This window comes from Ahaetulla prasina, chromosome 6 (assembly GCF_028640845.1).
Source record: "Ahaetulla prasina isolate Xishuangbanna chromosome 6, ASM2864084v1, whole genome shotgun sequence".
Lineage (NCBI taxonomy): Eukaryota > Metazoa > Chordata > Lepidosauria > Squamata > Colubridae > Ahaetulla > Ahaetulla prasina.
The window spans coordinates 104,160,294-104,183,650 of NC_080544.1; the positions used below are offsets into that span (position 1 = coordinate 104,160,294).

A 23,357-nucleotide genomic window follows, 5' to 3' on the forward strand; every position below is an offset into this window, starting at 1 on the left:
GTTTCAATTATGCCTCATGTGAATCCATGAATTCTCTCTTCTGACACGCAAATAAACGCGCCACCCTCATTCAGACATTCAACATAAACACGTAACAAAGAGGCAGTTTCGGCGCATAAGCAGAACGCTCCGGCCACAAACAGGGGCGGGGCTTATCTCTACTCTTTCCCGTTTCCTTATTGGACACCCGAAAGGGAGAGAAGGACGGCTTGTATCCTAGCAACGGGAAATCAATCGCGCAGGCGCACCTGTACCTTAAGATTTGCTCGCGCACGCGCCTTGCTCCCCCTCTCTTTTTCCTCTAAAGAGAAATGACGGCGGCGCTTCCTTCAGTTTTGCTCTTTCTGTATTGCCCCGCCCCCACCCCCCACTCCACCGATTCCGAGGCCCTCCTCCCTCCCACCAGCTTGCGCCCAAGCGCCTGCGCAGAACGCCCCCTCCGTCTCTCCTTCCTCTCTCTTTTCCGCCTCCGCCCCCCTACCCCACCGCGACTCTCTCTCTCTCTCTCTCTCCCTCCCCCTCTCTCCCCCCCTGCCCGTCGCTTTTGTCGCTGGAGGATGACGTAGCCCTGCTGGGGCCGGTCGCCGCCGTGTAGCTTGTGGGGAGCCGGACCCACGTGAGTCGTTGCCGAGGCGGTTGCCGGGTGCTGTCGCTCAGGGGAAGAGTGGTGGTGGGGAGGGGCGCGGGGACGGTAGCCGCGGGAGGCCAGCCTTTCTCGGAGGCCGGGATGCGCCCAGCGACGAAGGTACGCGCCGGACGGGCAGCGGCGGGAGGGGGCGTGGTGATCCGGGGGCTCGCGTGCCTTCCTCCGCCGCGCTTCCTGAGGGGAGTGTGTGAGTCACTAGGCCGGCTGGCCTGGTGGACCCCCATCCTCCGGCCGGAATCCTCTTAAGGGCGGGGGTTCCCGTGGGAAGTGGGGGTCTTGCCCCTAACATCGGGGGGGCGGGATTGGCTGGGAGGGTGGCGAGGATGGGCGTCCATTGAGGAAGGCAGGTGCCTCCCCGGGGGTGGGCTGGGGGTGGCCTCCGCGCTCCCAAAGGGCTTTGATTCGGATCAGCTCCAGGCTCGCTTCTAATGAAATTTACCCCCCCCCCCCCCACGCCCCGTTCCGACGAACTCGATAACCCGGGAGGCGCCACCGTTTCCTCGGCTTCGATTTTAAGGTGCCCCCACCAAAAAACAACTACCCCGAGGGAACTTGAGGGAACCAAAACGAACATGGCTTCTCTTCCCCCCCCCCCCAAAAAAACACAACCTCTCCCTCTCTTTCCTCCATAGAATCCGAAGGTTCAGCCATTTAGAACCTCATGCAGGTGTGTGTGTGTGTGGAATAAATAAATTAAAAGGAGCCCTAAGACTGGTTTATTTTGACTGCTGTTGGCGACGTTTCGACGAAGTCTCATTCGTCATCTTCAGGCTGGTGTTTTCAGCTTCATGCTCCTAGAAGCATGAAGCTGAAAACACCAGGCTGAAGATGACGAATGAGACTTCATCAAAAAGTCGCCAAGACACTTCCAATTTTACTCGGGAGAAAACCCGAATAACCAAAGACCTACACACACACACACACACACACACACATTTATTTATTTATTTATTTATTTTGTCACAACAATATATGTAACTATCATACAGAAAGGTTATATAGTATATAAAGGTATAAGCATATATATATAGGAAAAAGAAAAGAAAAACAATAGGACAGGAATTATGCACGCCCCTTATGGTCCTCTTAGGAATGGGGTGAGGTCAATAGTAGAAAGTTTTTGGTTAAAGCTTTTAGGATTATGAGAAGAGAGTCAGGTAAAGTATTCCAAGCACTGATGATTCTGTTACAGAAGTCATATTTTCTGCAATCTAGATTAAAGCGGTTGACATTAAGTTTAAATCTATTAGTTGCTCTAGTATTATTGCAATTAAAGCTGAAGTAGTCTTTGACAGGAAGGACATTACAATAGATGATATATAATACAATAGATATATATAATGGTTTTCTCTGTGCTCTTAAAGAGGTATGTTGGGGTAGCAAGAACTGATTGGAGCTCTTACACGAAACACATCTGGTTTACCTCTGGCCTCCCTCTCTTTCAGTAATATTACTTGAAGCAAAAAAACAACAACAAACCGATACCTTTTCCTGTTAGAAACTTGGGAGTCAGAATGGAAATAGCACTTGGACTTATATACCACTTCATATAGTCCTTTTGCAGCCTTATGCACCTCTCTTTTTATCCAGTGTTGTGCAGGAATTAAAACTTTCCCATAGAGGAACTGTAGAAATGGACAGTGAAGGTTAGAGCTCCAGAAACTAAAAGATTGTGAATCCATTTGTCTGCTGAGATTTCTTTTCCCTATGGTGTGGAGAAGTTAAGTATGGAAAAGGGAGTGAAAAATGATGATATATCTAATTTCAGAAAGAAGATTCAGAGAACGTGCTTATATAAAAGAATATTTTCAGTCAGGTAACAGCAAAAGAAATGTTTCATCTAAGGTTTTCCAATGAAGGAAAATACCAGAATAGGAGATTGTTATATGTCTAAGAAAGCAGGGGGTGAGCATGAAGTACGACAGCTGCTTTAAAGATATACAGACAGGGCTGTGTATCATCTCTGAAGATCCTTATTAGAATTAAACCTGAAGGGAAGAGGGTGCATATTCAGGCTGCAAATTGTACAGATCTAAGTTGCTGATGCCAAGCAGATTTTTTTTTTTTTACTTTTCTGCTGAGATTTTTTTTCACAAGATGTCTGAAAAAGCTGTTTGGAAGTACTTCTTGTATTTTTTTTCAAGGGCAAGCACTTTATTCCTCTTGGCTGCGGGGGGAAAATACAGAACTCTTTAAAGCATTGAGGTTCAATGTATTTTAGTATAGTTACATTCAAGGAGCTGCTAAGATCTAGATCCTGCCCTCCTAATACTTGAGCTATTAAATAAAACTGATGATCAAGGTTGAAATTTAAATTAAATCAGACATTTAATTTATGGAACGTGCTTCCACAAGTTATGCTGACAGTTGCGCTAATGGGTGGATTTAAGGCGGATTAGACAACCTGTAAGATAATGCTGGTAGAAGCTCCTACTCAGGAAAAATCCCTTTGTGTCTTGTTTGTGGTTCTCAAGAGACATCTGATAGATCACTATGGAAGGTGGTGACTGATGTTGATCTGCACGGATGGTTGGTCTGATGCCACAGATTTTTACACTGCTCAGAAAATGTCAAAAAAAAAAAAAGGCCATTTTCATATTTCAGATGTTTTACCAAATCCAGTATGAAAGAGGTAGAACTGATGCAAATGGTCACTCCTGAATATGCATGCTTGTACTGATTATACTGACATACTTAAGAAGCTGGATAAGAATAAATGGGTGAGTGTTACATTGGCAGCTTATGCTTACGTGGAAACAGCCGTCTTGATTGTTAAATGGCTGCTGATGGAAGGGTAGGAAGCATAAAGGTTTTACATTATAAAATTCCGTTAGCCAAAGAACAGAGCTATTTGGTAGGTGGAAGAACTAGATAGAATAGAATAGATAGAATATGCTCTCAGTGTACAGTGAGAGTGTACATAAAAGAAAAGATACGTTCATCATTACACTTAGGACCTGGCTTTTTGAAAATTATTTTTAGGACAGTCTTTCCTCCACTCTTTATTTTTATTATCTTTCGGGTGCGCTTTAAGATTTTGGTTACCACCTTTAAAGCGCTCCATGGCTTAGGGCCCAGGTACTTATGGGACCGCCTGCTGTACCTTATGCCTCCCACCGACCCGTACGCTCACACAGAGAGGGCCTTCTCAGGGTGCCTCCGCCAAACAATGTCAGCTGGCGGCCCCCAGGAGTAGGGCCTTCTCTGTTGGAGCTCCTACGTTCTGGAATGAACTTCCCCCTGTTTTACGTCAAGTGCCTGATCTTCGGACTTTTCGCCGTGAGCTGAAAACGCACCTATTTATTCAAGCGGGACTGGCTTAAAAGTTTTATTAAATTTTAATTGGGCTATTTATATTTTAAGGTTTGTTAAATTGTTTTAAATTTCGGCCACCCTGTAATATGTTTTGTTTTAATTTTGTTTTAATGTGTATATTGTGGATTTTTATCGGGCTGTACACCGTCCTGAGTCCTTCGGGAGAAGGGCGGTATAAAAATCGAATAAAATAAAATAAATAAATAAATATTCTTTTCCCCATGCATAAAGAAAAGTCCGACCAGGCAAACCAGACAGGGACTTAACCAGACACTGATCAGTTTAAGTCTAAAAACATGGAGACTTTCAAGTTCATAGTCAGTGCATTAAGTCAGTGGCTCTCAACCTTTTTCTTCACCATGGACCCGCTTTAAGTACCTTTGGTGGCCACGGACTACCAAGACCTAATTCAAGATTTAAATCATCACATTTGGTTCAAGCCTTCGCGAACCCCCTGTGATGACATCGTATCCGTGGTCTACAGGTTGTGAACTATTGCATTTCGTTAAACGAAGATCTGCACCCTACTCTCTGTGTGTTGAAAGTGGTATTACTGGGAAGAGCACAATGCTGGTAAATGCACGGTGTACTGCTTGTCTTCATAATCTGAGGTTTGGCATGTACTTACAAGTCAGATTGCTCTGACTTTGGGACAGTGTCTATGTTGCAGCATATTTTAGGGTGTGACAAGCTTATAATTTAGCAATTTTAAACAGGCTAGTATTTAACAGCTTCCCTGACAGCCATAGGCAATAGGGAAAGTGATGCAGGAGAGTATATGGAGTTCCAGGCTGATGAACGAGTTGGCTGGAAAAACAACAGATTCTAGTTCCTTTGCCAGTTGCACAGGGAGAATTACTTCCTCTGCAACCAGCAGAGAAAGATCAAGTATTCCATCCTTCAGAGGCCAATGACTTTTTTTTGTAGTCAAGTTAACATCTTGCAGGCTATAAGTCTGTGATCTGATTTTTAAAGTTGAGTTTAGAATTTTGGTAGAAAGCCTTTTATGTTAAAAATAAAAAGTTTTGTGTGGAGTGGGAGACAGGCCTGTGACATTGAGACGAGTAAGAAATCTGAAAGATGGATCCTGGTTTCTGCAAATTTTGAATGTAGCCTATTTATCACACTGCTGGGAAAACGGTGTGCTTCAAGGCCAGGATGGCTTGAATTTAGTTTTACAAGGCCGAGCTGGTGGAGAGTGAGCTCTCTTTTTCTACAGAAAATGATGTCATGAAATTATCCTCATTTACAGTTGAGAACAATGAACTTAAAATGTGCAGTTCTCTCCTCTGCCAGTGTTATATTTTTGGGGGACGAACAGAAGAAGGTTTTGAGCTGTGTGCAAACTTTTTGAAATGCTTTTGAACAATAACATCCTAGACTCTCAGAAACTTTTCCTCATTTCTGGGTAGATCAGTCTTCTTCCAATTGCGTTTTTCAGATATGTTGACTTTTAATTTCTGCTTACAGTGCAGCCTGAGCAGATTTGAAGGGCAACAAGTCAGAAAAGGGTTTTTGTAAACCGATATTCCAATTCGTTTTTGAAACGCGTTTGTTGTTTTTCTTCTGAATTTTAGAGCAGTCGTTTTCAGTGACTATCAGCTGGTCTAAAGCGGAAAAAAGCTGAGTACAGTCCATCTCTAGTCATTTTTTTTCATACTGTTTTACCTCTCCAGAACATTGTGCTGCAATATTGATTTAATACTTTTATATTTTTGTGATTATTATGCCGTCCCATGTAGCAAAACTGCTTAGATAACTAGAGTTTCCCCCACATTTTCCAGTAGTTCCTCTGGCACTGAATAATTGCCCACTTCTGCTTGTGTTGCCTTTCTTACTTGCCAATATGTGGTCAGTCAGGAACTGTTTACACAAGAATAAAATGTACAGTTTTCCAAAAATGTGCTGTTTAGCAGACAAGAATTTTCAACAAGAGATTACTAATAATTGACTTTTAAATATCTGAAGCCGTGTACGTCTTCCGATATTTTGAACCTTTGAGAAAATAGCTTGACTTACTGCCAGGAAAATTTCTTAGAGTAAAACCTTGGTAAAGTCTGAGCAGAAAATGTTTCAGAATTTCTATTGTTTGCTGTTCCTTGGGGGAAAAAACTCAAGTCAGTGCTATATATTATTTAATACGAAACATAAGCATTCTGAAACAAAAATATTAGCATTCTCTGTGTGTAAGTTTAAATTTAGGGATCTTCACATATTCACCAGATTGATTAATGTATTTAGGAATAGGGGCCTCAAATCATAATTTCATTTTAGGTGGATTTTCTGTTGTCGACTTTGCTTAAAAGATAGCAACAAAAATTTTATCAGTTTGCATGTTTGAAACCATTACAGGTAGTCCTCAATTTAAGGCCATTCATTTAGTGACCGTTCAAACGTCATAAAATGGGGCATAATTCACTTAACTCATTTAGCAACAGAAACTTTGGGTTCAGTCATAGTAAGTCGAGGGCTACGTGTATGTAAAGTGGAATCAAATTTACAGCTAAAAATCTTTCCTTTTTAATGGCAAGGATATACAAAAAGCATACATTCAGGAAAATTGCCTAGAAATTAACAGAGTTATTTCTAAAATGAAGTGTCTCCGTCCCTCCCGCATTTGAACAAGAGTTATTCCATCTTCACTTGAAGTATGTTCCAGAAAAATAAAGCTTGGGGAAAAAAATGGTTTTGCTATTTTCATCGTGGAAATTTGAAATAATCCCTTTGCTTCTTTGTTTTATAACAGTGAGCCACAAAGTAGGATGTGGTCTAAGCTAAGCACTACCACCACTCAAACTATAGAAAAATTGGGTAGGGGAAGGTTTTTTTTTCCTATTTTGAAACGCCCCTATCTAACACTGGAAGAATAATTAAGCAACTTTTACAACCAATGCCTGTTTAAAACATCCGTCAGAAAACAGATACCAAAGAAGCAACAGTAGTAGACTCATACAATACCTGCAACATAACAGCAAAAATATTTCTCTTGATGCTTCTTCCTGGTGCACATGTTTGCACAATTAACATTTTTCTACTTATTCCTCCAAAGCTTAGCAAAGAGATAAATCTACATAATTTTCCGTATGACACCTGCGAAGCTGAAAACATAGTAATAGTGTTACTTTTATTTTATTTTGCAAAATTTGTGGACCACCGACTCTAGAAGTGCCAGTGAATAACGAAGCAAGGATAAATCAGAACACAATAATAATCAGAATATTAAAAATGTGATACTCATATACTTAGCCAAGACTGGCACCTGCAAACAATTCAGGCCGAAGGCACATTTGAAGCTTACAATAATAAAAAGGAAGAAAAAGAAAGGAGTAAGCAGAACTAAAATAATACAATAAAATAACAAGGACAAAGGAACACAATGAAAATGATACAATATTTATTTATATTCCACCTTTATTATTTTTATAAACAATGCAAAGTGATGAACATACTTTAATATTCCTTCCTCCTCCTATTTTCTCCACAACAACACTCCTGTGAGGTGGGTTGGACTGAGAGAGAATGACTGGCCCCAAATTACCCAGCCAGCTTTCAGGATTTATACTCAGTTTCTTGGTTCGTGGTTGTTGGTGCCTTAACCTGCTCATTTTGCATTTAGAACGTTCTAGAAAACAAAATGTTAGGGGCAGCAATACTGTGTTATAAACAGTGGACTTAACTTCCTTTAAATATGTGCAGTTTCTCTGTAGATTAAGACTAAAATACCATGTGGCAGCCTGCCTACTTTTGTGGCCCTAAAATAGAGCATGAGGAAGCAGCAAAGTGCTGCTTTTAAGTTCCCATTTTTCATGTTTCTATTCCTTTTGAATAGTGAACCCTTGAGGTACTTCGAGTTTTGTTCAATAAATACACATTCATTTAAATACACATTCACATAAATACACATTCATTCATTCATTCAGAATATGTGGTTTTGGATTCGCACCTTGTTACAAATGATTTAAATATATATTTCAGTTACAATATTAATTCAGATTGGAGGAATAAGCATCACAAATAATGGGGGGGGGGGAACCTCATGATTTTTAGAAATCTTTTGCTACTGAACAAACATAATTTTATATCCTGTGAGTTGTGTATGTTCTGGAGAGCGTTGCAATTTTGCAATCCTCCATTTTGGCCGGCTGCCTCTCTTTTCAGAGGAATTAAAAAGGAATATTCTTTTTTACTTATCAAGCCTCTGACCTCCATAAGTCTTCAATTTTTGTAAACCAGTTCAGAAGATTTCCTCAGTGTACCGTATATGCATATATTATGTAGGTACCTTTCTTTCCGTCCATCAGTACTTTTTCTTCATCGTTTCCCCTTTTTTCCCCCCCGATATATATTTTTTTATTATTACTGCGAGGTGGGGTTGAATGAGCTCTGCACTGATTAGCTCTCAGTGGCAAAGATGACCTTGATAGGACAAAAGCTGATTGCTTCGGTCACCTGCTGTAATAAAAGACCAGCTCACCTTTGTTCGGCTCCTACATTACATATCATCACAGCATCAGTACAGATGGCTTCAAGACTGGTTTACTGAGGTCTGAGAGTGATGCCTTCAAAGAATGCGATAGTTATACACAAAGGGCAATGATTGAGTCAGTTATGAATGTAGTCTTTGACGTAAATGGGTCCAGTATCCGGATTTTGAGTTAGAACCGCCAGTTCAGTTTTTGGTACCCGATTTAAGGCTCTTAACAACAATGGTCAGAAATACTTGAAGGCCATTGTGGCGGGCTGGGAAGGAGTGTGAATGGTTAGGGTAGAAGAGACAGCATTGAAGAAACAGATGATTAAAACCAGGAGTGAGATTGCAATCGGGTCATCATTTATAGAACAGATTTCAAGTGTTCCAATCAAGGCTCTTCCCATACGCCTTGAAATAAAATTAGATCAGTTCCCCACTTATCCCTGTAATAAATTACTGTAAATAAGACCATTGTCTAAATGCATAGTGATTTGCCTAAGGATGCCTAGCAATTTTATGGCTGACATACAGATAGTCCTCGACTTACGACCACAATGGAACCCAGGATTTCTGTTGTTAAGTGAAACGTTTGTCAAATGTCCTTTGCTCCATTTTCTTGCCACCGTTGTTAAGTGAATCACTGCGGTGTCATAAGTTAGCAAGACAGTTATTAAGTGAATCTGGCTTCTCCATTGATTTTGCTTGTCAAAAGGTTGCAAAAGGGGATCACATCACCTTGGGACACAGCAACGGTCATAAGTATGAACCAGTTGCCAAGCATCCGAATTATGAGTAAAAGGGTCACCGGGGATGCTGCAATCGTCATAACTGAAAAACGGCCATAAGTCACTTTTTTCAGTGCTATTGTAACTTTGAAGGGTCACTAAATAAACTGCTATAAGTCAAGGATTACCTGTATTTGAGTTTGATATTTGGTCTCCTCTTCTTAGCTGCGTCCATCACAGTTTTGCCCTTGAAATACGTTGCCTCACTGGCCACACATTGCTAGGCACATGGTATAGAATGGGGTAGAAGTCGTTTAAGGTAGTTTGATATATTTGGATAAGGGAAGTGGCTCACCAGGCTAATGCAGCCTGTTATTAACACACAGCTGCCTGCAATTACAATTACTGCAGGTTCTAGTCCCACCAGGCCCAAGGTTGACTCAGCCTTCCATCCTTTATAAGGTAGGTAAAATGAGGACCCAGATTGTTGGGGGGGGCAATAAGTTGACTTTGTATATAAATATACAAATAGAATGAGACTATTGCCTTACACATTGTAAGCCGCCCTGAGTCTTCGGAGAAGGGCGGGATATAAATTCAAATAAAAAAAATAAATAAACATAAAAATGTGGAGGCAGCCTTAAGGGCCAAGATAGTAGAAAGAAAACCATTTGAGGCAAAAACCTCAAATGAAAATAGGATGCAGTTGTGAATTGGCACAAAGCAGAGGAAGGGATTATTAGGTCTTGTATTTCATGTATTCTACCAATAAGCAGAGAGATGAGTTGAGCTTGTTGATCGAAAGGTCGGCAGTTCAGCGGTTCGAATCCCCTGTGCCGCGTAATGGGGTGAGCTCCCGTTATTTGTCCCAGCTTCTGCCAACCTAGTAGTTCGAAAGCACGTAAAAAATGCAAGTAGAAAAATAGGGACCACCTTTGGGGGGAAGGTAACTGTTCCATGCACCTTTGGCGTTGAGTCATGCCGGCCATATGACCACAGAGACGTCTTTGGACAGTGCTGGCTCTTCGGCTTTGAAACGGAGATGAGCACCGCCCCCTAGAGTCGGGAATGACTAACACATATGTGCGAGAGGAAACCTTTACCTTTACCAATAAGCAGGGTGCAAGGCTGGGTGTGACCTATTTGTAGGTTTTAGCAATATCACTTAGACTTATATACCACTCCACAGTGCTTTACAGCTCTCTCAAAGCAGTTTACAGAGTCAGCATATTTGTCCCCAATGATCTGGGTCCTCATTTTACCACCTCGGAAGGATGGAAGGATGAGTCAACCTTGAGCTAGTCAGGATCAAACTCCTGGCTGGGGACAGAGTTAGCCTGCAATACTGCATTCTAACCATACAGTGGCACTGTGGCTGCATGGTTAAAATGTACCATCATGACTCTTCTTTAGAAATTTTTTTTAGAAAGTTATTGATGCTGTAGGGCCCCTTTGTGACCCCCACTTAGAAAGGGTACATTTTTTTTTTAGGAAGGAGATTCTAATCTAAGCCATTACAGGTAGTCATCAACTTATAACAACTTTGTTTAGTTGACCATTCGCTTACAATGCCTGTGACCGTTTTTCACACAAGATCCCCTTGGTCACATGATCAAAATTCAGATGCTTGACAACTGGTTCATGTTTATGATGGTTGCATTGTCCAGGGGGTCATGTGATCCCTTTTTGCGATCTTCTGACAAGCAGTCAATGGGGAAGCCAGGTTCACTTTAAAACTGTTTAACTAACGTAACAATTGCAGTGATTACTTAACAACCGTGGTAAGAAAAGTCATAAAACGGAGGGAAATTCACTTAACAAGTGTCTCACTTAACCGCAAAATTTTGGGCTCAGTTGTGGCTGTAAATCGAGGAGTACCTACCTATACATTACCGGAGAACGGTAAATGAGACAACCTGCATGTATTCTGTGGTGTAATTCTGTCCCTCTTCTTCATTTGCAGCTTCACTTTGGGATCATAATGCTGCAGAAAAATGAAAGAGCATAGTCAAACTTTGCAGTGGAGAAGTCTGTTGCTGGCCAGTTGTCGAACATGGACTGCGGGACTTTGGGGGCCAAGGCCACGCTGGTTCCAGAGGAGGCGTCTGCCTCTACTTAGAAGAAGGAAGCAAAGCAATCTGACATCTTTCAAAGCGAAACAAACTAAACCATACCGAAGGAGGTCTCGTCTGCACCAGAGAAGTTGGATTCCTGACGTGTTCATCCATATAAATCTGCCAGTTGGATTTATTCAGAATTGCACATGTCCACAAAATAGATTCAAAACCCCTTTCTCCAGTTGTGGAAGTCCCTGTTCAGGATCTAGAGGGCTTCGCAGGACACCTTGCGAGAGGGAGCTGCTGGCTAAATACATTGGCTTAGGGGTTGACTCAAAGGTTTGTCAAGACAGGCCATACAGCTCCAAGGCCAGCATTACTGGTTTGTCGCTTAAAAGGGACAGTTTTCCTTCCAACTTGGGAGGACGTAACAATGACAGAAAACAAAACGAAATCATAATTCTGAACAACTCTACGAGAAAATATTGTTGCCAGGGACTGAAGCACCATGGAACTTGCGGCCTCTTGAGTGCCCGACGGCCTAAATTCAACCAGCGTACTTTAAAAAGATCCCGATTTATGATGCATAAAAAACTTTCTCTGGTTAAGTTTCGAATTAGAATTGCGAAATCTCTTCCCAAGCTTCGGAGAGGCAAGACGTGTAAGTCGAACAAAAGCAAGCTGAGTTGGGCGACGAAAGTCACACGAGATTGGCAAGAGGCTCAGCAGGCGGAGGCCTTCGCAGTGGACCGCGGGGCCTCTCTTCCTTCACGGAAATCCAAGTGTAACTCTCCTTGGGACCTATTCTGCTTCTCAGATATGAACAGTAACATGCCAGGACCACTTATTGAGGAGAGTCAAACGTGTCGGCCTGATGCTTGCCTTACGCAGGAGAGACTGTTTCATTGTAGGCAGCTCCATTACAAAAACTTGGCGCCCCGAGACCAAAACGGTATCGCGGAAACCTGCCTGCTTCCGGAGTTGCAGAAAAGTCCTTCGGGGACAGAGGCCCTTCCCAGGGCGGACGTGGGAGAGATGCCGTCTTTGGACAGCTGTCCCGAAGACATTTTCATCGTAACGGAAAAAGAAATCTCCGTTTCAGGGCACGGCGAAGAAGAATCCAATCAGGTGATGGGTTCCGACGAGGTGGTCCTGGAGCCCGCCAAGTTGGATTTGGGCACAAGCGACGGTTGCACTAACGGACCTGTCGTGGATCCAGTCCAGAACGAAGACTGTCGTAATCAGATGGAAGTGGAAGGGCCTATCAGCACGGACGTCTTTGGCACAGAGCTCTTAGATCACCTGTACTGTAAGAGCCCTCTGGACGAGCCTCTGAGAGGAGGAAGCACAGGACAGAAATCAGGGACTCCCAAAGGTGGCAAAAGGAGCAGTCAGAAAGTGTCTTGTGTCAATGATGAGCAATTGGCTGCGTGGCTCTGTGGTATTTGCCTATTTTTTTTCCCCCCCACCTTACGTTATTGAGTGTTTTGCTTGGTGTAGTGATTCTGGGTTGAGATTCAGAGGCTGCCTGTAGAGCAGAGTCCAGAGGTGAAATCCTCCGAGATCTGCTACTGGTTTGCTGTGCGCGCATGTGCAGTGTGTATCAAATGTGCACTGTGTGCACATGCGCTACCGTGCAGTGCTGCAAAAGGAGGCTTAAGAAGGTAAGTAGAACAGCGAGGGGGGAGGAACAGCCGTACCATTCAATTTAGATTCGCTAGAAAGCAGGATTTCCTTTGTTCTAGCGAATATAAATGCCAAGGCACAGCTGATCGTCAGAAATACTGGTTCGTCCGAACTGGTAGCATTTTTTTACCTACCGGTTCAAGCGAACCGGTGGCTTTTATTACTACCGGTTTGGGTGAACCGGTCCGAACCGGTAGCATTTCACCCCTGGCAGAGTCCCAAACTTTTCCAGGTTTGCAGCTCGGAGTGAGGGGAATGGGGAAGGAGGGGATGGTTTTGTCGGAGGGGCAGGTGCACGCACGTGTCTGCGCGCAAATCATGATTACAAGGGCACTGCAAAAAGTAATTTACAACCGGTCCTCATGCTTAGGACGCTGGCTGCAACCGGTATGTATTTGTGATGCTTGCACCACCCCTCGTGATCAGAACATGAAGCTTTGCAAGCAGCGGCTTAGAACCCAACTAATGACAGACACCCATCTCCTTTCAGCGTAGAAATATTAAATGGAATTCAAGGTTTAACAGTATTTCCATTTTAATCGTACCGATCTGCAATATGGAGCATGGAAGAGCGTTTTTGAAATTCATAAGGCTTTTGGTTTAGAGGTTTTACAGTATAACTGCTGCACTGAAGGATGTATTTGCTGACCTTGTGATTAAAAAAAAACAACAACATTTGAGTATCGGTGACTAAATTCTGCTGTAGTCTTTTCTTAGGTGACCTGCAAAAATAAGCTCAAATTTTGCTGGGAAAATGAGACTTTGGTGTTGGCATTCAACAACTTTTATGAAGTATTCTGCATTCGTTTTCTATAGAGGTAGTCTTCGAATTACAAGTTTGTTTAGTGACCCTTCAAAGTTACAACGGCGCTGAAAAAATGTTGACTTACGGCCATTTTTTTCAAAGTTGCAACCTTTGCAGCATCCCTGTGATCATGTGATCAAAATTCCGATGCTTTGACAACTGGCTCATATTTATGACCATTGCTGTGTCTCTGGGTCATGTGATCCCCTTTTGCGAAGACCTGACAAGCAAACTCAATGGGGAAGCCAGATTCACTTAACAACCGGGTTACTAACTGAACAACTGCAGTGATTCACTTAACAACTGGCAAGAAAGGTGGTAAAATTGGGCGAAACTCAGTTAACAAATGCCTCACGCAGCAACAAAAAATTTGGGTCTCAATTGTTGTCGTAAGTCAAAGTCTATTTGTGCAACCATTATTACACTTTGCTTTGGAGCATTGTTCTGAATAGTTGCCAAGTTCTACAATACAGCCGTTTTCATGGAATTCATCTTCTGAGTTAATATTTCCACATTATTTCCATATTCTTTATGTGCTACACCATTTATGCACTGATGTCTTCCATCTGACTCCAGGCAGCTCGCAAGAATGCAACATATCAAAGCAGAATGTAAACAATAAAAACCATCTGAAGGCTAATATAATAAAAAACAATTTATTTTATTATTTATTCATTTATTTATTTATTATTTATTTATTCGATTTTTATACCGCCCTTCTCCCGAAGGACTCAGGGCGGTGTACAGCCAAAAATAAAAACAAACAATACAATATACAATTTAAAATACAAATTAAAAAACTTATTTTATAATTGGCCTAAAAGACTTTAAAATATATAAAACTAAAACCCCATTAAAATTAATAATAGATAATTTAAAATCAATAAAATTTAAGCCAGCCCCGCGCGAATGAAAAGATGTGTCTTCAGTTCGTGGCGGAAGGTCCGAAGGTCAGGTATTTGGCGTAAACCCGGGGGAAGCTCGTTCCAGAGTGTGGGAGCCCCCATAGAGAAGGACCTTCCCCTGGGGGCCACCAGCCGACATTGCTTGGCGGACGGCACCCTGAGAAGTCCCTCTCTGTGAGAGCGTACGGGTCGGTGGGAGGCATGCGGTAACAGCAGGCGGTCCCGTAAGTATCCAGGCCCTAAGCCATGGAGCGCTTTAAAGGTAGTGACCAAAACCTTAAAGTGCAGTCGAAAGGCCACAGGTAGCCAGTGCAGTCTGCGCAGGAGCGGTGTTATATGGGAGCTACACGTAGCTCCCTCTATCACCCGCGCAGCTGCATTCTGGACTATGCAGTTTCAAATAATTTCAAATGCAGTTATAATAAATCACAGATAAACCAATCGCTGGTACTATGCTGTAGGTTAGATGAGAAGTGACATCAACCCTAATGGTAAGAAATACAGGAACTGGTCTTTGGTGGTTAATGGAAGATACTGGGCCAGCGTTGATATCGGTGGTCCTCGACTTAACGACCACAATTGAGCCCAAAATTTCCATTGCTAAGCAAGACATTTGTTAAGTGAATTTTACCCCATTTTGCAACCTTTCTTGTCAGAATCGTTAACTGACTCCCTGCAGTTGTTAAGTTAGTAAAATGGTGGTTAATTGAATCCGGCTTCGTCATTGACTTTGCTTATCAGAAGATCGCAAAAGGCTCGTATTTATGACACTGCAACCGTCATAAATACGACCAAATTTTGGTCACGTAACTATGGGAATGCTGCAATGATCGTAAGTGTGAACAATTACAAGTCCCTTTTTTCGGTGCTGTTTTAGAATGGTTTTTTTTTTTTTTTATTGGCCAAGTGTGAGTGGACACACAAGGAATTTGTCTTGGTGCATCTGCTCTCAGTGTACATAAAAGAAAAGATACGTTCATCAAGGTACAACACTTACAACACAAACGATGGTCAATATATCAATATAAATCATAAGGATTGCCAGCAACAAAGTTACAGTCATACAGTCATAAGTGGAAAGAGATTGGTGATGGGAATGATGAGAAGATTAATAGGAGTGCAGATTCAGTAAATAGTTTGACAGTGTTGAAGGAATTATTTGTTTAGCAGAGTGATGGCCTTCGGGAAAAAACTGTTCTTGTGTCTAGTTGTTCTGGTGTGCAGTGCTCTATAGCGTCGTTTTGAGGGTAGGAGTTGAAACAGTTTATGTCCTGGATGCGAGGGATCTGCAAATATTTTCACGGCTCTCTTCTTGATTCGTGCAGTATACAGGTCCTCAGTGGAAGGCAGGTTGGTAGCCATTATTTTTTCTGCAGTTCTAATTATCCTCTGAAGTCTGTGTCTTTCTTGTTGGGTTGCAGAACCGAATGGTTCTAAACAAATGGTTGTAAGTCCAATCCCATGAGTGATTCGAGATGCATATTTAGATTTTGCTAGTACAGATATCCTAGACTTAGAACCATTCATTTGACAACCATTCAAAATTACCCTGTTTTCTCCAAAATAAGACATCCCCTGATAATAAGCCCAATCGGGCTTTTGAGCGCATAGCAATAAGGCCAAGAGCTTATTTCAGGGTTCAAAAAAATATATATGACAGGGTCTTATTTTGGGGGAAACACGGTACAAGAGCACTGCAAAAAATGATTTGCAACCAGTCCTCACACTTACGATGCTTGCTGCAACCGGCGTGTATTTATGATGGTTGCAGCATCCTAGGGTCACGTGATGGCCATTTGTGACTTTCCCAGCCAGCTTCCAGCAAGCAAAGTCAGTGGGGGGAAGCCAGATTCACTTAACGACTGAGTGATTCACTTAACAACGGCAGTGATTTGCTGAATTGTGGCAAAAGGGGGTGGGACAACTACATTGCTCAACAGTGGAAATGGTTCCAATTACTGTTGTAAAATGAGGATTACCTGTATACGATGAAAAGATGTATATGGTGAAAAGAGCATATTGTACCTATGAATCAAGGGGCATTCAAGATCTGACAATTCAGGTTACCATTTCATTGCAAAAAACGGTAGAAAATTGTAGGGAATATTTCATTCTGTTTTTCCTGCTTGTTCCCTTCCATTGAGTCCCTCCGTTTGCAGACATATTAGAAAGAGTACAGCAGAGTGTAAATTGCCAATGGATTTCAATAAGTCTAGGAGCAGCCCTACTGGTAACCAATCTAGTTTAGTCTTTTTTTAAAGATTGTTTTACTTTAATTAAAACTGAGAACTTAGCAGGCTGCCAGTAAAGCATGATTTAATGTCCAGTAATGATTCTGCTTCCACCTTCAAGATTCTAGATGCTTTATAAGTTAAAAAGAAAGGGGAGAAGTTACTATAGAGTGCTTTGTTTTCTGGTCTGCCTATTTCCCTTTAAAATTTGCCTTCCTGTCAGTGGATATTTTCTGTTTGCCATGCTTTTGTGGGGAGTTGTCCCAAATGGGCTTTTTTCCAAAAGGCAACTGGGATTTTCTTTTGTTTTTCCTTGAAGACGTTTTGCTTCTCATCCAAGAAGCTTCTTCAGTTCTGATTTAATGGCGGAGAATGGAAGGATTTATATTCCTTGCAGTCATCTGGTTGTTAGTGCTCTTTCTGAGAATTGTTGAGGCTGCTTGGAGGCTTTATCTGTGCCCTCAAGAGTCACCTGAATCCTATAGTCCAGGGGTGTCAAACTCAGTTTCATTGAGTGTGGGTGTGGCCAGCTCGACGTCACCAGTGTTGGGGGGCGGCTGTGACGGCCCGAGTGCTCTGCCAGTGAAAACGGGCTCCCAAGCTCCATTTCTGGCTGCCAGGACCTCCTGCAACCTTCTACCAATGAAAACGTAGCATGCAGCCCTCCCAAGCTCCATTTTAGCTGGCAGAAGCACCTTTACTGTTTCCAGGGCAGCCCCGCGGGCCAAATTTTAAGTACCCCGCGGGCCGAATCCGACCCTTGGGCCTTGAGTTTGACACCCCTGCTATAGTCTGTTGTGGCAGAGTTTTTGTGAATGCTCTTAATAACCTTAAATTCCAAGGGTGTTTGGTGGCTTAGTAAGATCGGAGTCCCTGCAGTAAGTAGGCAGGTGGATGAGTTGGAAAAATAAATTTCAAAACTCTGATCAGAAATGGGTTTGTCCAATTCCGTCTTTAAAACACAATGAAACCCCGTATTGCATTTTAGGGGAGAGAAGTTAATTCTCATTTTAATGAGAATTTTCTATCTTAGTATGTGAATCCAAGTAGAGCTATTTGGCATTTGCAGTTCTCGCAGTTTTTAGTAATATATGTATTACTGTGCAAACATTAATATGCAAAAGGTGGAGAGAGAGAGAGACAGACACACAGGAGGCATATACGAAGTAGAACTATGTGCAGAAATAAATATATTAACAAAAATAACTTGAGATATAGTGGGAGAAACGGATGTTGAAATGCATTTATTCTTCCATAAAACTTCGTTCTTAAAAGGCAGGCTGAATGTGGAACCAATTCAGTATGGATTTAAGATGGGGAAATTGATTTATATTTGCCCGTCTAAATCTGACTAAATTATGCAGGCGTGCTTTTGAAATGTTTATTATGGTCTTAATGTGTTCATGTCTGCTTCAAAGTCTTAAGTGGCCACAGTTGGATTTGTGGATGTAACAAATCAACAAGGAAGCCACAAAAATCAACTTAAGATAAATTGCTGAATATAGTAGTGGATGATGACGCCTTGCGCTTCTAGTATTTCATGAGTTCCAGAAATAGAAATGGTGCAAAGTAAACTTATCATTGATATAATGAATGAATTTGATAATTTAATAATGAAAAGGCAAGCAAGGTTTTTGCTAGAGATTGGTGAATAAATCTGGAATGAATCTGGTGAATGAATCAAGACTGTGTCTTGAATATCACATCAGTTTGAGTTGAGAGCAATTTACCCATATAAAACCAGTTAAAAATACTATGTGAACATCAAATACTCAAATAGGTTTTACATGCTTCTCTCTTTCCTTTGTTTCATTCACATTTATTATTTTTTATAAATAACTCAAGGCAGTGACCATACCTAATAGTCCTTCTGCCTCCTATTTACCCCACAACAACAACCCTGTGAGGTGAGTTGGCCTGAGAAAAAGTAAATGCCTAAAGGCACTCAGCTGGCTTTCATGCCCAAGGCAGGACTAGAATTCATAGTCTCTTGCTGATTGGCCCAAAATCATTCACCTGGTTTTCATGCCTAAGGCGGGACTAGAACTCATAGTCTCTTGCTGATTGGCCCAAAATCACTCAGCTGGCTTTTATGCCTAAGGCGGGACTAGAACTCATAGTCTCTTGCTGATTGGCCCAAAATCACTCAGCTGGCTTTTGTGCCTAAGGCGGGACTAGAACTCATAGTCTCTTGCTGATTGGCCCAAAATCACTCAGCTGGCTTTTATGCCTAAGGCGGGACTAGAACTCATAGTCTCCTGCGGATTGGCCCAAAATCGCTTTCATACTTAAGGTGGGGCTAGAACGCAGTCTCCAGTTTCTAGCCTGTTGCTGTTGTGACCTAGGCTTACTGAATCATTCATTACAAGACACAATTAGTCCCAAATAAACCTATTTTATTGTAACAACTGAGAATTATGTTCATTCCCAGCTGAGTCCCAATTAGTTGCAAAACAAATCCTTTGGAAGAAGTCCTTTGGGATAATCACCAACCTTTATCTTTTTTGACACCCTGCCAAAGGCCTTACTCAGCAAGGCCCCACGGAGTTTAGAAACAAACGAGATGCTGACTGGAAACAGAGTTAGCAATGTGGCTTTCCTGAAAAAAGGCCCAAGTGCCTTTGTTTCTTTTTTAAGCCTTATGGGATGGGCCAATCATCTCTTGGCCTTACTCCCGAGTCACCCCTTTTGCTTTAGCTGCTCTTGCCTTCTGGCAACTCCTCCTGTTCCTCTGCCTCTCTGCTGTCCAACTCTGGAAGCTCTGGAGTCCGCGCATCATTCCCAGATGGCCCTGGCCCCATCTCTGCCTCCAACGCAGGGCCCCTGACTCTAGCACTAGCCCATGTTACTCCCCAGCCTTCTCACTGTCCAGACTCTGCTGCCAGCTCTGCAGGCAGCTGGCGGACCACAACAGTTGCCATAACAACCTCACCTTAACCACTAGAGACCAAACTGGCTTTTTACCGTTATTTCCAATGAGCGTTTCAAAAGAGGTGATTGGAGTGATTGCCTCAATTACTTGTAGTTGAAGACCAATAATCCAAGGTATCTGCTTCCTTATCATAATATATGCCCCACCCATCCCTTATTAATGGAACACATCAGGGATGAAATCTACTTACCTTCCCTACCGGTTTGGAATTGCATGCGCCATGTGCGTGTGTTCACTTCGCTTGTGCACATCCATTGTCAAGTCCAATTGTAGACCCTCTGCGCATGTGCAAAGCCTTTACGCATGCGCAGAGGGTCAAAAAAAAGTTACTTCCTGGATAAAACCAGGAAGTAACGATGTCCAGGCAGGTGGGTGGAGCCTCATGCTGCCGCTGCTACTGGTTCAACGAACCATGCGCCGCTGCCGCTACGAGTTTGCCAAACCACGCACCGCCGCCATTACCGGTTCGCCAAACCATGCGCCACTGCCGCTACCAGTTCACCCCAAACCGGAGCAAACCGGTAGTATTTCACCCCTGGAACACATGGAAAAACAGTCTCTTTTATTTCATTATTGAGAAGGAAGAATATTTTTTTTGTTCCAAATGTCCTAGGTCAGTGGTTCTCAACCTTTATAGTGCTGCGACCCCTTTAATACAATTCCCCACGATGTGGTGACCCCTTTAATACAATTCCCCACAATGTGGCGACCCCAACTGTGAAATTATTTTCGTTTTGAATTTATCGCGCCTGAAGCCGTATTGGCTAGTAATCTGAACTGCTTGCGATTGCCTTGAGGACGGAGGCATTAAAGCGGAGACTCCTCCCCTATTAAGTTTATCGCGCCTGAAGCCAGATTAGGCCAGCGATTGGGAGTGATTGCAGCTGGCTTGAGAGGGAGACATCAGAGCAAAGATTTCTCTCTTTTTTAATTCATCACGCCTGAAGCCAAATTCGGCTAGCGATTTGAAGAGCCTGCAGCTGGCTTGTGGAGTCAACCATTGGAGCGCGATTCTTCGACTTGCAAGTATACTTCCCATATTTCCGATGGTCTTAGGCGACCCCTGGCAAATCGTCATTCGACCCCCAACAGGGTCCCGACCCACAGGTTGAGAACCGCTGTCCTAGAATAAATGATGGTTGTTGAACCTCTTATTATCTGTCTAGAAATGCTACTTATCCTAGATTTAAATGAACAGGCTCTGTAACTGTATCATCTCCCGTCTAATCTGATGGGAGACCATAGTACTAGATGGCCTTATAGTTGTATTGCTAACACTACCCAGTCTTACTTTGGATCAGTAGATTCTGGCTGTTTGGATCACGCCTATTTTCTTCTGAATGCGTCAGGACTGCGGCTCTGAGTCGTTAACAACAAGCATGTCGAAAGCCAGCTTTCTGGCTAGGAATTGTGGGTTTTATTTATTCTAACGCATCTTGAGAAACAAAGCTTTTTCTTTCCTGATTCTCGCTGTCTGGAAGTAAGCATGGAATTGCTGGATTTAATGAGAAACTACTTGGTTTGTTCATGTTATGATTTGAAACTATATTTCTGGGATCCTAGGTCTACTTCCAGTACAGGTAGTCCTCGACTTACAACCACAATTGAGCCCAAAATTTCTGTTGCTAAGACAAGGAAGTAGTTAAGTAAGTTTTGCTCCATTTTACAACCTTTTTTTTAATCCCTGCAATTGTTAAATTAGTAACACGGTTGTTAAGTGAATCTGGCTTTCCCATTGACTTTGCTTGTCAGAAAGTCGCAAAAGGCGATAGATAATATGACCCAGGGACTCAGCAACCGTTATAAATATGAACCAGTTGCCAAGTGTCTGAATTTTGATCCCATGACCGCTGCTGCAACCGTTGTAAAGTGAAAAATGGTCATAAGTCACTTTTTGTCATGGCCATTGTAACTTTGAACGGTCACTAAAATTAACTGTTTTAAATCGAGAACGACCTGTACTGTCTTTGACCAGCAACGCTCATCAGTTAATCTTGCGGGTTAATTTTTGTGCTGTATTTTCGAGACGAAAAAGTGGTTTTATTGAAACTTGTCTGCGGAAATAGATTAGCCAGCTGTTTTGTAATTAATTCTGCAACTTTTTAATACACCAATCTTTTCCTTGAAGAATTCCTAGATGAAGTAATAAAGAAATACGGCAGCTTAGTTCCGCTTTGTGAAAAAGACGTTATGGGAAGATTAAAGGAAGTCTTTAATGAAGATTTTTCTCATCGGTTAGTAACTCTCTATAATTTTCTGCTTTGCTCATTCCAGATTCCATGTGTATGGATTTATGTACCTGCATCTCACAAGTACTGGGATTATTTTAACATCGGCTGTTTTAATTCTGTTGCAGAAAGCCATTTATCACTAAAGAAATCATGAAGTATCAGACCAGGCATCCAAAATCTCCCACTTGTAATTTCCGGGTCTTTTATAATAAGCACATGCTGGATATGGATGATTTGACAACGCTAGACGGCCAGAACTGGTTAAATGACCAGGTAAGACTCTGCTGTAAATATCCACCAAGATGTATCTGCTTGAAATGGTCCTTGCTGATGACCAAGTGGCTGCATGGTTTCTTTGGAGAAGCAGCACCAAGCAGTGATGGAGGGGAGCATTTCGGTGGATATGTATCTTGTTGCTGACCGTGCCTGGATGTTAATTAACCATTCAGTGAAAGAGGCCATAATTCTTTTCAAAATGTTGCGCTCACTTATCCAGAATGTTGTGTCTTGTCCGCTCGCACAGGAGCCGGGGCCTTCTTATCTGCTCCCGAACACGGAGGAATGTATGCCTCCCGGCCCCAGTCCTGGCTCCATGCCCAGACAAGCTGCAGAGGAGGGGGCACCTCCCGGTCCCAGCCCTGGCTCCATGCCCAAGCAGGCTGCAGAGGAGGGAGCATCCCCCGGCCCCAGCCCTGGCTCCATGCCCAGGCAAACGGAGCAGCTAGACCCCTCCCCCTCCTCCACAGCATGTGAGCCTGAGGAAAGTTTGCTTCCAACAGCTGATTGGAGTGACCCTCGCATCAGAAGATTGGATAGGCGTAGGCAACAGAAGGAAGGGAGGGGCAGGCCTTAATGAGTGCTGAGTCATGGAGCCACACTCCATGGCCTATATAAAGGATCTGCTTTCTGGCAGTCTCTGAGTCAGGCAAAGTCGAACTTATCTTGCTGAAGTCACTTACTGGTCTCCTGCCTGCTCTGAGGACTTTGCTAGGACTTTGGGCAGAGCTGCAGAGGCACACCTGATTCGGATTTCCCTGACCCGGCCGTCAGCGGAGGGGTGGGACATTACACAGAAAGGTTCAGAGTTTCTGGTTTGTATGGATTAGAAGATGTGTAGGAAAGGATTGCCAGTATTACACAACAGACCTTTCTGGAGTAAGGATTCTTGTAAGCTCAATGAGATACTTTCAGGGAGCAGCGTGGTGGCCTAGTGGTGAAGACGCTCGCCTCCCACTCGGAAAGTTGAGAGCTCAATCCTAGGTGGTGGCAGGTGTTTTTCTCCTAAGGCGCAAAATAATTGCTGCGAACTCCGTGTGGCATCAGGAAGGGCATCCGGCCAGTCAACGCTCAGCT

General features: G+C 42.8%; 1 protein-coding gene across 2 annotated transcripts in view; it reads left to right on the forward strand.

Moving 5' to 3' along the window:
• Positions 1–476: 476 nt before the first annotated feature.
• Positions 477–23,357, forward strand: part of SENP5 (SUMO specific peptidase 5) — a 55,438-nt gene continuing 32,557 nt past the window's right edge. Inside the window, exons 1-4 of one of the 2 annotated variants that reach the window (XM_058187946.1) lie at positions 477–616; positions 11,121–12,655; positions 21,902–22,007; positions 22,130–22,277. In XM_058187946.1, coding sequence (XP_058043929.1) covers positions 11,152–12,655; positions 21,902–22,007; positions 22,130–22,277 — 1,758 coding nt within the window. In that variant the 5' untranslated portion in view covers positions 477–616; positions 11,121–11,151. Of the gene's footprint in view, positions 746–11,120; positions 12,656–21,901; positions 22,008–22,129; positions 22,278–23,357 lie in introns of both variants that reach the window. The other variant, XM_058187945.1, reaches the window with a different exon arrangement.